General features: G+C 35.4%; 3 protein-coding genes and 1 long non-coding RNA gene across 4 annotated transcripts; 1 reads left to right on the top strand and 3 right to left on the bottom strand.

Moving 5' to 3' along the window:
* Positions 1-2,626: 2,626 nt before the first annotated feature.
* Positions 2,627-2,944, bottom strand: LOC129947897 (uncharacterized). Its single transcript, XR_008781779.1, has 2 exons — positions 2,826-2,944; positions 2,627-2,763 (listed from the first exon to the last, which is right to left on the bottom strand). It is a non-coding gene; the product is annotated as an uncharacterized LOC129947897 (long non-coding RNA).
* Positions 2,945-3,461: 517 nt separating this feature from the next.
* LOC129947896 (uncharacterized) lies at positions 3,462-5,434 on the top strand. Its single transcript, XM_056058649.1, has 2 exons — positions 3,462-3,835; positions 4,326-5,434. The coding sequence occupies exons 1-2, from the start codon at positions 3,703-3,705 to the stop codon at positions 5,192-5,194; spliced, it is 1,002 nt and encodes a 333-aa protein (XP_055914624.1). The 5' UTR covers positions 3,462-3,702; the 3' UTR covers positions 5,195-5,434.
* A 3,029-nt stretch (positions 5,435-8,463) lies between these two features.
* Positions 8,464-9,258, bottom strand: LOC129946564 (uncharacterized). Its single transcript, XM_056056804.1, has 4 exons — positions 9,104-9,258; positions 8,980-9,041; positions 8,796-8,910; positions 8,464-8,719 (listed from the first exon to the last, which is right to left on the bottom strand). Exons 1-4 carry the CDS (start codon positions 9,136-9,138, stop codon positions 8,656-8,658), a joined length of 276 nt encoding a protein of 91 aa, XP_055912779.1. The 5' UTR covers positions 9,139-9,258; the 3' UTR covers positions 8,464-8,655.
* Positions 9,259-11,416: 2,158 nt separating this feature from the next.
* Positions 11,417-14,012, bottom strand: LOC129947390 (coatomer subunit delta). Its single transcript, XM_056057924.1, has 9 exons — positions 13,860-14,012; positions 13,734-13,773; positions 13,444-13,667; positions 12,991-13,379; positions 12,752-12,928; positions 12,383-12,696; positions 12,211-12,322; positions 11,974-12,139; positions 11,417-11,909 (listed from the first exon to the last, which is right to left on the bottom strand). The coding sequence occupies exons 1-9, from the start codon at positions 13,860-13,862 to the stop codon at positions 11,781-11,783; spliced, it is 1,554 nt and encodes a 517-aa protein (XP_055913899.1). The 5' UTR covers positions 13,863-14,012; the 3' UTR covers positions 11,417-11,780.

The raw sequence follows: 14,012 nt of genomic DNA, 5'->3' as shown, positions 1-14,012 counted from the left end.
AATAAAAACTGGAGACAGCAAGCTAGAGATCGAGAAAGCTGGCGGAGTTATAACTTAGGAAATCGAAGATGAATTGTGTAAAGTTACGAGCAGACGGCATATAGAAGCCGTAAAGTTTGCGGTTCTGAAGTGATTCTTAAGTAATCATTTGCGGTTATTGACACATATCAAATGACCACAAAATTAATGGGCGAATCCACAAAAATAGATTTCGAGGAGCCCCGGCAAAGTAACTCAAGCTGCATAAGAAAATCTGAGTCCAGTAGTCTAATAGTGCAACACAACTGGACGACTGACGATGTTAAATTTACATTACATTACATTTCACACTACTCAGCACATAAATGTACAGAGTAGAGAACACAGCACCTTGAGCGACTAGACTATGTAAGGTGATAACAGCACAAGACATTAATACAAGGCAGAAGGACAGAAGAGAAAGAAGAATAGACAGAAAGAACACATGCCAGAAACACGCGGTAGATTTCGAGACGGTCCCCCATATGTCTACTAACCACGCTCACTGATGCATGATTTCGGTGATCGATGGGAACCGAAGCTTTATCAGTGACTAGGCCGTTGCCTAGTTAAATTTTTAACTACTGCTTATGAAGAAGCTTTGGGATACAGGTTTGGCAGAATACAAATTCGGTAAGCTTGATTTTTTCCGTGATGCGGTCGATGAATTAAGTAATGTACGAAACCTGCCAAACACGTCCGTTTGTGCAGGATGACCATGGAGAATTCACGCTGCTCCATAAAGGTTGGAATCAACTTAACAGAACCTTTCGATGTCAGAAAAGGTTTTAGACAAGGTGATGCGCTGTCATGCGATTTTTTTAACATCGTACTTGAAAGAATAATGTAGAGCTCACAATAGTGTAGAGTCAACAATAGAGGCACTATCTTTCAAAAGTCTGTCCAATTACTAGCATATGCTGATGACATTGACATAATCGGAAGAACACAGCGTGATGTCAATGGGGCTTTTGTGAGTATTGAGGCAGAGGCGGCAAAAATAGGTTTAACGGTTAATGAGGGCAAAACAAAGCGCATGCTGTCGTCAAGAAAGGGCATACAACACCGACGTCTTGGTCAAAACGTCACCATCGACAGACCTAACTTTGAGGCAGTCAAGGACTTCGTCTACGTAGGATCGCAGAAAACAACACCAGCGCTGAGATCAAATGCAGAATAACTCTTGCTAACCGCTGTTTGTTTGGACTAAGAAAGCAATTGAGTGGTAAAGTCCTCTCTCGAGGGACCAAAGTGTTGCTATATAAGACCCTTATCATCCCCGTCCTGCTATTCGGTGCAGAAGCATGGACTATGACAAAAGCGAATGAAAGCACCTTGAGTCGGTTCAAGAGAAAAGTTCTTCGTGTGATCTACGTTTCCGTATGCATCGAAGGAGAGTGGAGGAGAAGATGGAACGACGACCTGTACTGGCTGAACAGCGATAGCCAAAAGGGTAAAAGTCCAACGACGAAGATGGCTGGGTCACGTAGAGCGCATGGAAATTAATGCTCCGGCCCAGAAAGTCTTCGAATCCACACCCACAGGACAGCGCAGTAGAGGAAGACCGCGGATCAGGTGGCGCGCACATAGTAGGTAGGGACCGAGCTAGATGGATAAGTTTGTTGGGTGAGGCCCTAGTTCATACAGGACTGTAGAGCCACCTTTAGTAAGTAAGTAAGCACTCTTTGCTTTTCATATGCGTTTCGAGACTGGCAAATGAGAAGATGGAAGAAATGTTTGCCTCCGTCTGATCTGGCTACAATCTACAAAACCTATATGTATGTATACGCTCATAACTTGAATATAACTCCTATCTCTGGGCTGGTGCTCCAGTAACTTATTCAAGCCTCTTGGACAGTAATCAAAGAAGAGCTTTAAAAATGATTAGTGACATTAACTTCATCGACTCGATTACGTAAATCAAACATCGTCGCAAATTTTCTTTTGACTCACCCTTTTTACCGTTATTTTAACGGACTAGCCAGTTGCATTCCTCCCCTTGAACAATTTAACCCTTGTTTATCCTTGAGCCCAACTTCGGCCGTACTATGAGGTACAGGGATTCATTTTTTAGCCGTACTACGCGAATTCTCTTTCCCTATCATTGAAATGTTCAGGAATTCAAAATCAATGTTTACCGACACCTTCTATCCCATCCTTTCCTCTTTTATTAATGCTCACACAGTGTCTTTGGCATATTAAAGGTATACAAAACCCTTTAAGTGTTTTCTAATTATAAAAATAAAAACTTAGATAAACAGAGATAAAGATGATTATTTGTCTTATGCTGATTTCTGGGTATTGAAAAGCAAAAATTGAAGTTTGGTAATTCGAACTTCCTTTCGACATTTGTTTTGTAAAACGGTTAAAATATTACTCAAAGCTATTTCCGAAGATAGTTTTGATTGAACACTCATGAGTCATGACCATGAGCATTTCTAGCATTAAGGACAAAAAATACGCAAAAATTGCCTAAGTGAAGAACTTCATGATATTTAAGTTTTACGACAAAACAGTCGTTGACAAACGTTTCCATAATCCAGAAAAATAGAACTAATCTGAAAAAGCAGTTTTGAGTTGAAACAGAAATAAATAAAACAACATTAAACTCGCTCAGAATTAGTTATTTATTGTTATTTTTTTTAAACGATGACTACGTTTATACACAATGTGCATAAGTCTACCTCCATCTATCATCGACGCCAAAGGTCAAAAGTTATAAAAATCCACAACAAAAGCACAGCTCTTCATAAAATAAAAACAAAACGTAAACAGAAATAGTTTTTGTTATATAGAATTTTATATACCTACTGCTTCTGCTACACTCCTAACCCACTTGGAACTGCCTGCTCTCTCATTCTCATGCATCGCATCTATCCATCCATCCAAACTCCAAACCTATTCATGCGAATTCACAGACCAAAACAAAGACTCACTCCGATGCTGTGGTGGCTACGCTAGAAATCTGTGACGTAATAATAAAAATAGTAATAGGCAAATCTTCAAGAAACCAACATCTCAAAACGTCATCAAGATCAACACAATACACAAAATGTATAAATTAGCCACCTGCTCTAGCCATAGCTACTGATCTAATAGGTAGTTCCACCGCATGAGTGGAAGGTTCGTGATGACCCTGAAAAAAACAACAAAATCTAATTGGTAAGCACCTCTCTTTCTGTCTTGTCTCTCATAAACGCAGACTCTCTAGTCTCAAGTCTTTATATTTTTTAAGTTCTCTCCGCTTTCTGCACAACAGCCGCGAACTACAACAGCATCTCGATCTGAGTATAGGAACTCGCCGTGCGTCGCCGTAGCTGTAACCGTCGTCGTCTTTAACTTGACTAGCCTGGCCACTTAACCACAACAAAATACAAAACATAAGCCACCTTCACTTTTTATTATTGTATTTTGTTCATAGAGTCGTCGTTGTAGCCGAAGCGGTAGTCACAGTCGTCGTCATCGTCATCTAATATGTTCAGCTTCGATTCTCATAGCAAAGCACGTAAAGCGGATGAATCGAATCGATACGTCAGTTGGACGTGTACGCTTTGCGAGAGAAGTCGCGTAAAATTATTTTGAGGCTCAAACAAGGCAGACCATTAGCCCAAAAGCTTAAACAAACTTTCAATAGTTATACAATATCCATAAGAAATCTATCATAAGCCCAACAAAAATCCAAAAATGAACGATGCAAAATTAATCGACCTTGTGGAGGCACAACCCTCCATCTACGATAAGACAGACATATTCTACAGCAACAAGGAGCATGTACGGTCCATTTGGCAGATGATTGCTGGTGAAATGCAACTGGAAGGTGAGTACAGAGAAGAGGCTAGAGGGTGCACAAAACTGCAAATACAAAGCCCATCCCAGGCCATGCCAAGCCAAGCTAGACCACTGCATGTGTCGCGGCTAGACAAGATAATCGCAACGATTCAGTTTAATTTATGCTAGCGTTACGCGGATAGTGAATGTTCACATCAGATGTTGTTGTTGTTCACGACGATATAAACAACCAAACCGCTGCTGTTGGTGCTGGTGCAACAGCGGACCGAAGTACGGCTACGGATGTTATGTTAATGATCGCTCGTAAAAAACTAAAAGCACACAAATCTAGTGTACTCGTACGTATTATACTAACGGCGACCTTGGCGTTTGCGTAAAAACCGCTTTTGCATAAATTTTGCAATATATATATACCTACTATCACTTTACAGAAGCGGATAGAAAGAGAGACCGAGAGAAGGAGAGAAGTATTTGAAAAGAATTCCGCTAATATCTTCGTTTATCTTGTCTTTTTGCAGTTCCGGTTTGCCAGAAGCGCTGGAGGTATTTGAGGGACTATTTTGTTCGACAATTGCACATCACAGACGACAACAACTGCAATGGTGTTAAGAATGAGGATGACGACGGTGAAGACGGCGAGAAGCAGGTGGTGGCAGCTGCTTTTAGCGGAAAGCGAAGCTATTGGCCATTCTATGACAGATTATCTTTTCTAAAACCATTCTCCTCGACTCGTCGTCGGATTAAGAGAACTTCTAGCGATGAAGTTACCAGTCAACGTCAATTAAGTCACGATGACATTATTTACTCCACGCAATCCATCTGCAGTGAGAGCAGTGATCGATCGAGGATGAGTAGTAATTCCACGGCTTCTATTGGGGGACAGAATCAGCACCCTGCTGAAGATGCCTTCTCTAACATCGAATATTTGAAATTCTACCAAGCAATGCAGATGGCAGCACAACAAAATTTCAATTCAAATAATAACGGCTATGGACATCAGTTTCCGGTTGCAATAGCGATGGAGGATGAAGACGAGATGAGAAGGAGTCCAGCGAAGAAGAAACGCCACCAGAATCAGAATGGGAACCATTCATCGGGTTTTCCACTTGTTGAATATGACATCGATGAACATGATTGTTTCTTCAAGAGTATTTTAAGTTCGGTTAGGAAAATCAGTGATGAGCATATTATTGCCTTTAGGACGGAAGTTCTGCAGGTTTTGATGAAATTTCGGAATTTAAGTGATACTGCAACTGATAATGAAGCATCAGATGTAAATGAAGAGTTTAATGGTGAGGATGATGGAGAAGAGGATGACGATGATGTTGTTGTTGTTAATACTGAAGAGGCTCACTGGAGAAAGAATCTATTTCGAAAGAAATTGTAGTTTCAAAAATTATGATGGTGCAGTGCTAATTATTATGTACATACATATGTAAATGTGCTTTAAAATGTTGTTATTTTTAATAGAATTTATATGAGATTGTTAAAATTGTTTTATGGCAGCCAGTATTTATAGTACAAATAAGGTACATTAGCTTATTATATACATACATTATATATATATTTGTTTCTCTTTATTATTAAGAATATTATTTGCAAAATTAAAGTTTGTTATTATACACAACTGACAGTAGTTTGAATTTAAGATTTAACGGTATGGAATTGTTTTGCGTTCCATTGTCAAACATAACATTCATTTATTTTTGATTTTAAATTAAATTTCTCGACTGTTTTTAAATCATCTGTCGTTTGATGAATCTCATTTGTGAAATCTTTATTTCGATTCGAATTTAAAAAAATATCGGCGTACGGGTACGTTTAGATTTCTTTCAAAAACTGATTTTTTTTTTGACGCATAGAACACGATTGCTTTTTTTGTTTGTCATTGAATAAGTGATTGCGGTGCAGTTGTCAAATTCTAATTCCATATAAGTGCTAGTGCAAATAGCTCCGTAAAATCTAGATTCGTCAAGATCAATTGTTATTTTGAAGTATATCAAGTGAAAACTCTTTGTATACAAATTTGACAGCTTCACCGACAATGACAATTTAAAAATTATTGGTTTACGGGTACGTTTAGATTTCCTTCAAAAATTGAATTTTGTTTGTGACGCATGGGACACGATTCGAATTGCTTTTTTTGTTTGTCATTGGGCAGGTTCAGACAACAAAAGGAACTTCATTTGCAATCAACTTCATTCTTTGAACGTACATTTTGACCAAGGCAACTAGTTAGTTTTTCAAGTGTCATGAATTTCGAATTACTTTGTAAACCACTACTTTATGTTCATAGTACAAAAACTACCAAAAACATTATTGTCTAAAAAACACTCCTTAGGCAAGCTACAAGACCATCACGTTTTGTATTGTAAGAAAATATTACTTGCTTCTTTCCGAATTGACGAGGAAACTATTTACAGAAAACATTTAATGAAATTGTGCAGAAAATAAATAAATCATAAATTTATAAAGTTGATATTTTAGTTAAATGAAAAAGCATGATCAACTGTCATTTTGATAGAAGTTGACTTGAATTAATAGTTAGTTTCCTTATTTGGAAGGTAACTTTTTGGCAGCTGGCCAATCAGAGGCTAGAAACTTGCCTTACTTTCAAATCCCTTATTACTTCTGAACCTGCCCATTGAATAAGTGATTGCGGTACAACTGTCAAATTCCTAGCTAACTATTAGTACTGGTGCAAAGAGGATTAAATCGGCATACAGTTCACCGACATTGACAAGAAAAAAAACATAAACACAATGGCTGCTTTCAATCTCGTGTTGGATAGACTATTTTGGATCGGTGGACTTTAAGATACCTCTGTCTGATATTTTATTAAACGAGTTGGATACCTTAATTGAGATAGTTGTCAAAAAAGACACGTTTTAGCTTCAAACATTTGAAATCAATTTTCTAGTTGCTTTAAATTCAATCCGTACGTTGAATCAATTGTTCTGCCTCATACTCACATATACCAGAATTCTTGGATACCTTTGGATTCCTTTTTTTGGCATTCTAGTTTATCTCATTTTTGGGCAATGGGTAGCCCAAAATGCCCATTTTTTTTTGCCTTACATCAATAAACGAAATTTAATTGGTTTGATAATTGATCGGGCTAAATAGTTTTTTGTATCACACATTTCCCTGTTATTCCAAAAGAAATTCGTTTCATGAAAAGTGTGATTTTTGTAACAAATCAGTCCCCAAAAAACACAATCAAATCAAGTTCTTAAAATATATTTTTAAATGTTAGAAAAAATGATGTTCAAATGGGTATTAACCCCAAAACGTTATTCTCCATGAAATCAATAAATTTAGGGCTATTCAAAACTTCATAATGAGTCAAATGAAGACTCATAACTTATGAAAATTTCATTAAACACTTTATTTTTAAGAAGGATGTGTATTGTTTCTTACCTCAGCCTTAAAAACACCGTTATTCGTTTCCTTTAACACTTTTAAAGAGGCTTGTTTTAAAAATTATAAATAAAGATTCAGATTCAATCTTTTGAAAAAGTATTGTCGTGTTTGTGGGACATATTCCAAAAGGACGTTGAGCTAATCTATGATTAGAGTACATGAATTCTCACAAATCGAAAACAAATTATGTGTTTAAAATGGTGCCGTGAAATAAAGCCAAATAATATAGGAATTTTTCAATTTGTTTTATTGCATACACGTAAAGCAATCAAAATTTGCGTATTAAGAAGGGTTTTCCCACTCTTTAACTGATGAGTCCAAGTGAGAATATTGGGACGAAAAGCCAATATAGCAACTTTTGATGGACTAAATCTATTGTGAATTTTAAGAGTAATAAGGCCAATTTTCAGCTATACAACAAATATGCATAATGTAACTGTGACTTTTTTTGCAATACGATTAAAAGATGAAAGAGGTTGTGATTTTGCATTCCACATATATCAAAATACCGTTACAGCTCAATTTAAAGACAGATAGGGAATTATTGTACAGACAAATTTGAAGAAAAAAAGATACTACAAATCTATTGAGACAGTACAACAATATTTGACTACTGGAAGCCCCACAGTCACCGCAATATTTTTGGATTTTAGCGGTCATTTGAAGTCGATAAATTATGATCAATGTTGGCTTTCTTTTCGACTATTTTTATGATTTGTAGAATCTTTAATTTAGTTATATCCAACTTTGTCAAAATATAACTTATTATTGATTTTTAATAAATTATTTTATTTTAAATCGTCATCGCCAGAAGTTACAGTTAAAATAAGAATAGGTAGAAAGAAAGTCATACAAAAGTTATACGTCGAAAACGAAAGGACACAGCAACAAAATGACCATTTTCATCTTCTAATAGGCTCAGGAACACAAGTTTTGAATTTACTTTTAAAATATAAATTACTTATTTGTTTAATGAACTAACTTAATATGCGCCATAAGTGTTCAGTTACATTTAATCTATTTTCCTGGTACCAAGTTAAGATTATCTAAAAAAGTATCGTAACGTAAAACAAGAGAGAGAACATGTGAAAGAAGAATGCAAATAATTTCGCCTGCATTAAGAGAAATACCTACACTTATCTTGACTTTATACCTATCTCTAGACAACAATGAACATGATACACTTGCTCTTAGGCTACAACTGATAAGAAAAAACAAATAAATAAACTGATAACTATTTTTATTATTTAAGCCACTTTATTTTGTATTATAAAAGATGTCTGCATTTATAATTAAAAGCTATAACTAAATAATATGCTGACAATTTCGATTTCTTAATAGATTCAAACAAAAAGTAAATGTTAATGCATTTAAAAAACGTCACTACGTCTTTTTGGAAGATTCTTTTTTTTCTGTTTTCTTTGTTTAATTTGGTGATTGTTTGTAAAGCACTCCTGTGATTTCACCGTCTTTCTGAATAATGCATCTCCTAAGATTTAATCACATAGAACATGTTAATGTCAATTCTTTCTTCTTTAATTATTAATATAATAAAGTGTTTATACCTATTGCCACTGTACATGCATATTGTTGGTGGATTTAAGTTTGGTTCCAATTTACAAGCTTGCTCAGATATTGCTATGCCAATACCAGCCATTTCCGAACTAATCTTTCCTTTTGCTATTGGGAACATTGAATTATAATTATCATTAAATTTAATTAATACAAACTGAATTTGTTAAAACTTACTGCAGAGACAAAGACCTTGTTTGTTAGCAAACAAACATGCTGTTGTTTCTGGTGCTGAAACTCTACAAAAATTAAGGAAGTTAAATGATAGATCTTTGACAAAATGTTTAGTGTTTTAACTTACATATCATTTAACACTTTTTCTAAAGATTGTTCCATTTTTAAAGATTAAATAAAGAAGATAAATCTCAGCTTTGTCTTATTCTTGTCTGATGAAAATTGCACAAGAAAATATAAACAAAAGTGACAGAAGGGTTTTTCTTGACATAACATACAAATTGTCAGCTGATTTAGTAGGCGCGTCCCACGAGATGAAATTTGAACAAAGTACTGAGAATTTGAATTTTAAATGTCATATACTAAAAATAAAAAAAAACTGCCGGTTGAAGGTGAAGTTTAATTTTGTTGTCTTTTATTCGGGTATCAAGATTACTAGAGAAAATCAATTAAGGTTTTGATATATCAAGTGAGATCTTGAAAATCCAGCGCTCTTCATGAAGTATGATAAAAGGTCTAGAAAATCTAGGTAAGGTCGAAAAAAGTTAAGTGAGGTTTTGAAATATAAAAGGAGGTCTGGAAATTGGAAATTTGATGAGAGGTCTTGTAAATTTAAGGGAGGTCTAGAGATTCCAATGGAGGCCTTGAAAATCCAGACAAAACTTGGAAGTTTCAACGGAGGTCTGGAAATCCAGTCAGGTTTGGAGGGCATTTACTTCTTCTCTTTTCAGAACAGCTGTTTTTTTAAGTGTTGGGTGAACTTATTTTTTGTCGAATTTGTTTCTTCATTTTGTATGTGCGTTGTGTATTGTCTTCTGTTGTTGTGTCGGTTTTCAGTTCTTGTTCGTCATTTTGAGGTTCTTCTATACTAAGCAGTTGTTCAGGATCTTTCTCATCTGAAAAGCTGCTCTCTAAATGAGGCGGACTATTTGTTTCTTTGATGGGAGTTTGATTAATACTACTTCTTCAATTAAAGGAGTAAGCCCACTACTCATTTCATTTGTGGGCTCTTGTGATTCTGATTTTTCGGTAGGTTATTTTGAATTTGACGTTTCTATAGAATGAAGTGACTTAATTGTTTCCATATTGAGTTGTAAGTCCGTCACTTCAATTAAGTTTTTTGATACCAACGCTTCCATTGAATTTTGTGATTCGGACGTTTTTATGTTGAATGATGTTTAGTTGAAAATATTCATATATCTGTATATTCATATTCGTTCAAACGACGTAAGGGACTTTAAAATTAGGTAATTTCTAGTATCTGATTGGCCACCTTCCAATAAATTACTTTGCAATAGCCAACTTTATAGGTAAGTAGAATGGAAAGTTAGTCAAGAAAAATCTCAACTCTAATTCTGTCAAAATTACAGTTGTTCATGTTTTTTCATTCAACTGAAAGCTGAACTTTATTTTTCTACGATTTATTTTATGCACAATTTCATTTTGGAGAAGATATACATAAGTATTATTTCTTTAGAATACACAATAGAAATCGTGATTGACTTGTAGCTTTCCTGAAGAGTGTTTTGTAGACAATAATGTTTTTGTTAGTTTTTGTACTATAAATAAAGTAAAATTCTGAATTTGAAATTCGTGACACTTGAAAAACTAACTAGTTTCCTTGGTCAAAATATACGTTCAAAGAATGAAGTTGACTGCAAATGAAGTCCCTTATGTTGTCTGAACCTTCTTATTTATACCTATTGATTCAATTGTTTTAGTATTACTGTCAATTTTGACATTTATCACCATTAGCTTCTGCCACCTTTTGAAAAGTTAAGGGAGGTATTGAAATATCAAGGGTGGTTTTGCAATTAGTATCAAACGAGGTCTTGAAATATTAAGGGAGGTCTGAAAATTTCAAGGGAGGTCTTGCAATTTCACGGGAAAATATTTAATAATCTTGAAATATTTAAGGGAGGTCTGGAAAATTCAAGGAAGCCCTCGAAAATCCAAGAAGGTCTAGAAATGTCATTGAAAATTTAAAGAAAGATTCTGAAATTCTGAATTTAGGTCAGGAAATATCAAGGGAGATTATTAGGGATGTTTGCAGATTACAAGGGATGTCTGGAAAATGTATTGCAGGTCTTGTAATAACTAGAAATATCTAACTTAAGTCTTGAAATACAAGGCACATTTTGAAATACAATGAAAGTGTGTAGATTTGAAGTTCTGAGTCTGAATCTTCAACTGATACTCGTAATTGTAATGATTAAATCAAATTTAACCAAAATTTGAGAATGCAGTGCCACATTAAAGTAAATGAATGTAATCTTTTGATAGAAGTCTTCAAAGCTCGGATTCAAGAAAGAAGTGATGCTCTGACTCATCATTTTCCAGTCTTATAACATTCAAAAAATGTTTGATTTAGATAAACACCTTTTTAGAAAACAAGATACAAAAATACTTTTGTCTTTCTCTTTCGGTAAAGCATAAAATGTATATATATATATTATTTGATTCAATTTATTATCATTCTATAGATGTACATAACTTTTTCTTTATCTCCTTAATCAAATGGCGCCGAGGAAAGAAAACAAAAATAAAAACATTTTAAATAATGGTGCAGATGTTATGTCGCACTCAAAGACACACTTATTTTTCTCACCTTAAATAATTAAACATTTTTTATGATAATAATTTTATTATTACGTACCTAGGTGTAGTAAAAATAAGAGAATAATGTATAATTATATTTATGTATATTTATATTTTGTTTGTGTAGTTTTTGGGGGGAATACGAATATAACAGCAAAAAGCAAAAAGAAAAATAATATTATTTGAAATAAAAACTAAAAGTTTGTTTAGACAATTTCATATTTATCAACAAACAAAACGGATTCGGTTGAATGTTTAACTGGTGTTTCATCATCAACATGAACCACATCCTTGGCATGAATATCAGCGAATGGAGTTTTCGAAACAAAAGTAACCTGAAAAGTTTATTCAAAAGTCAGCGAAATCTTAGAAGGAACTTTAGGTTAGGATTTTATTTACTTGTAATGGGAAAAAGTCCCCTGGAATGGATGACGCACAAGTGAATTCCATTGATCCTGCCTTATTTGAGGCATCAATGATCGGGATGAGCCATTGAAGAACGTGCTTTCGGGAATCGTAATTGTAGGATCCATCATATTCTCCAACTGATGGTTGAATGTTCAATCTAAGAAATCAAAAAAGCAGTTTTGTTTAATGGTAACATCAAATGGACTAATTTTAGAATTCTAGACTTACGGAAGGGGAATAGAAATGCAAACATCTTGCAATTCAAGGCGTTGAGCCTCGAGCTCATACTCAATGTTGATGTCGCAGCCACCATCGCCATTTTCTGAAGGCCAGCAATTAACTGAAAGAAGATTGGGTTAGATTTGGGTTGTCAAAACTGAATAGATCCCGGAAAACTCACTTGTTAAAGGAATAGCCGAGTCATCCTGTGTGGTGTAGCGCCATTTAAGTACGCCCACATCTGTGTTCAACGGGAAAGGTCTGGCTGGATTTTTAAGTCCGATTTGTGATCGAGTTTTGAAGAGTTCCTTGTCGACGTTTGGATGTGTTTGCAACTGAATTCCGTGCTTATCCTTGTTCTCTAAGATCACCTTGATTCTACCAAATGACTCATCTGAGATTCTCAGTGTCAACAAGCCTGAAAGTTCGAATGTCTGCAGTCCTCCATCGCGGCCCAAGCGAACAACCAATTTGTCTTCCATCTTAAGATGGACACTGCAAGCAATCATTTTTAAAAATATACAAGAAAAAGCATAGAATTTCCATATACCTCTCGGTGGGAACATCAGAAACTAGTTTGGGCCTAGCAGTTGTGGTTGAGGCTATTCCACCAACATTGGGGGTAAGATTGGCAATCTTTTCTCCCTCGCTCTTTAGCTGATCGACAAAACTATCCACGTCCTTTGTTTTGCCTCCCAATTGCAATGCCTTTCGGGGAATAGGTTTTCTACAAGCAAATATTTATATCAATCCAAAATCAATGGATGGAAAGAATGATGAGATACTTACTGTGCCTTGGGAGCTGACTTAATTTCAGTAGAATCAATTGTTGGTGCTGATATCGATTGGCTACTAATGCCGCCGGTAGGTCCGAAACCTTCCAAACTCGAACTGATATGATGGCTAAGGCTTCCCCCACGTTTGGCCGATTCCATGCGTTGTCGTTGCAATTCCTTTGCCTTTTCTCTCATCTTTTGACGAGCTTCCCGCTCCTGGGTCTCTCTCACCGCCTGATAGACCTTCTCCTCGTGCGAGTCCATCTCCACGAATGTCTTGATCTGTGCCAAGTTGACACTTTCACGATAGCCAAGAGCAACAATTTCATCGAATGCGAAAATTAAGTTGAATGCATTTTCAAGAATGTCCTTCTCCTCCAGGGAGTGGCAATACTCTGGAATCTTTGAAATGACGACCGGCAATCAGAAAAGAACAATTTCATACCAAAAACACAAGAAAACTTACAACTTTTGAAAACAAACGCAGTGTTTCAAGATCCTCCAAGATATTACTAGCCTTTGTGGTGATCAGGAGCATGTATAGCTTCTCCATGGGCTGATAGACGTATCGAACAGAATCTGTCTCCACGAAAGTGTGTTGCTTGCCGGAAGTCATGAGTTTCGGAAATGCAGCCAACAAACCTTCAATTCGGGCTTTGGTCATTTCGACAAATTGTCGCGATATGATCACTAGATTTGTATTTGTTATTAATTATTAGTAAATGTTTGAGTATTTTAAAGAAAAAAATTATTTACCTTTGCCATTCTTGGTGCATACCGCTGAGGCGATGAGAACCTACAAAATAAAAATTATGCCACACACAATTTTGTTAGAGAATTCTTTGTTTTTCGGAAGTTTTTATGGGGGAACTTTTTTCTTACCATTTTGTTTGATTATTTATGAATTGTTTTTAATAATATTTTAGTTTATATTTTGCAGTATTTTAGCAAAATAACTTAATTTCCCGAAAGGCTATAAAATAATTTAATAAGCTGACGTGTTCGATAATTCTTTTTGTTGGGAAATGTCAAAAA

The sequence above is a fragment of the Eupeodes corollae genome, chromosome 2 (genome assembly GCF_945859685.1).
Source record: "Eupeodes corollae chromosome 2, idEupCoro1.1, whole genome shotgun sequence".
Taxonomy (NCBI): domain Eukaryota; kingdom Metazoa; phylum Arthropoda; class Insecta; order Diptera; family Syrphidae; genus Eupeodes; species Eupeodes corollae.
Note: the sequence above shows the minus strand (reverse complement) of the source record. Positions and strands in the feature narration are given on the sequence as shown.

Bases quoted from the DNA above. Each gene is read 5' to 3' on its own strand.
- LOC129947896 (XM_056058649.1), top strand. From the start codon at position 3,703: ATGAACGATGCAAAATTAATCGACCTTGTGGAGGCACAACCCTCCATC. The intron at 3,836-4,325 runs GTGAGTACAGAG...GTCTTTTTGCAG, and splicing joins TGGTGAAATGCAACTGGAAG to TTCCGGTTTGCCAGAAGCGC.
- LOC129946564 (XM_056056804.1), bottom strand. From the start codon at position 9,138: ATGGAACAATCTTTAGAAAAAGTGTTAAATGATAT. The intron at 9,042-9,103 runs GTAAGTTAAAAC...TAATTTTTGTAG, and splicing joins GAAAAAGTGTTAAATGATAT to AGTTTCAGCACCAGAAACAA. The intron at 8,720-8,795 runs GTATAAACACTT...ATTAAATCTTAG, and splicing joins TGCATGTACAGTGGCAATAG to GAGATGCATTATTCAGAAAG.
- LOC129947390 (XM_056057924.1), bottom strand. The intron at 12,323-12,382 runs GTGAGTTTTCCG...ATCTTCTTTCAG, and splicing joins CTCGGCTATTCCTTTAACAA to TTAATTGCTGGCCTTCAGAA. The intron at 12,140-12,210 runs GTAAGTCTAGAA...TTGATTTCTTAG, and splicing joins TGCATTTCTATTCCCCTTCC to ATTGAACATTCAACCATCAG.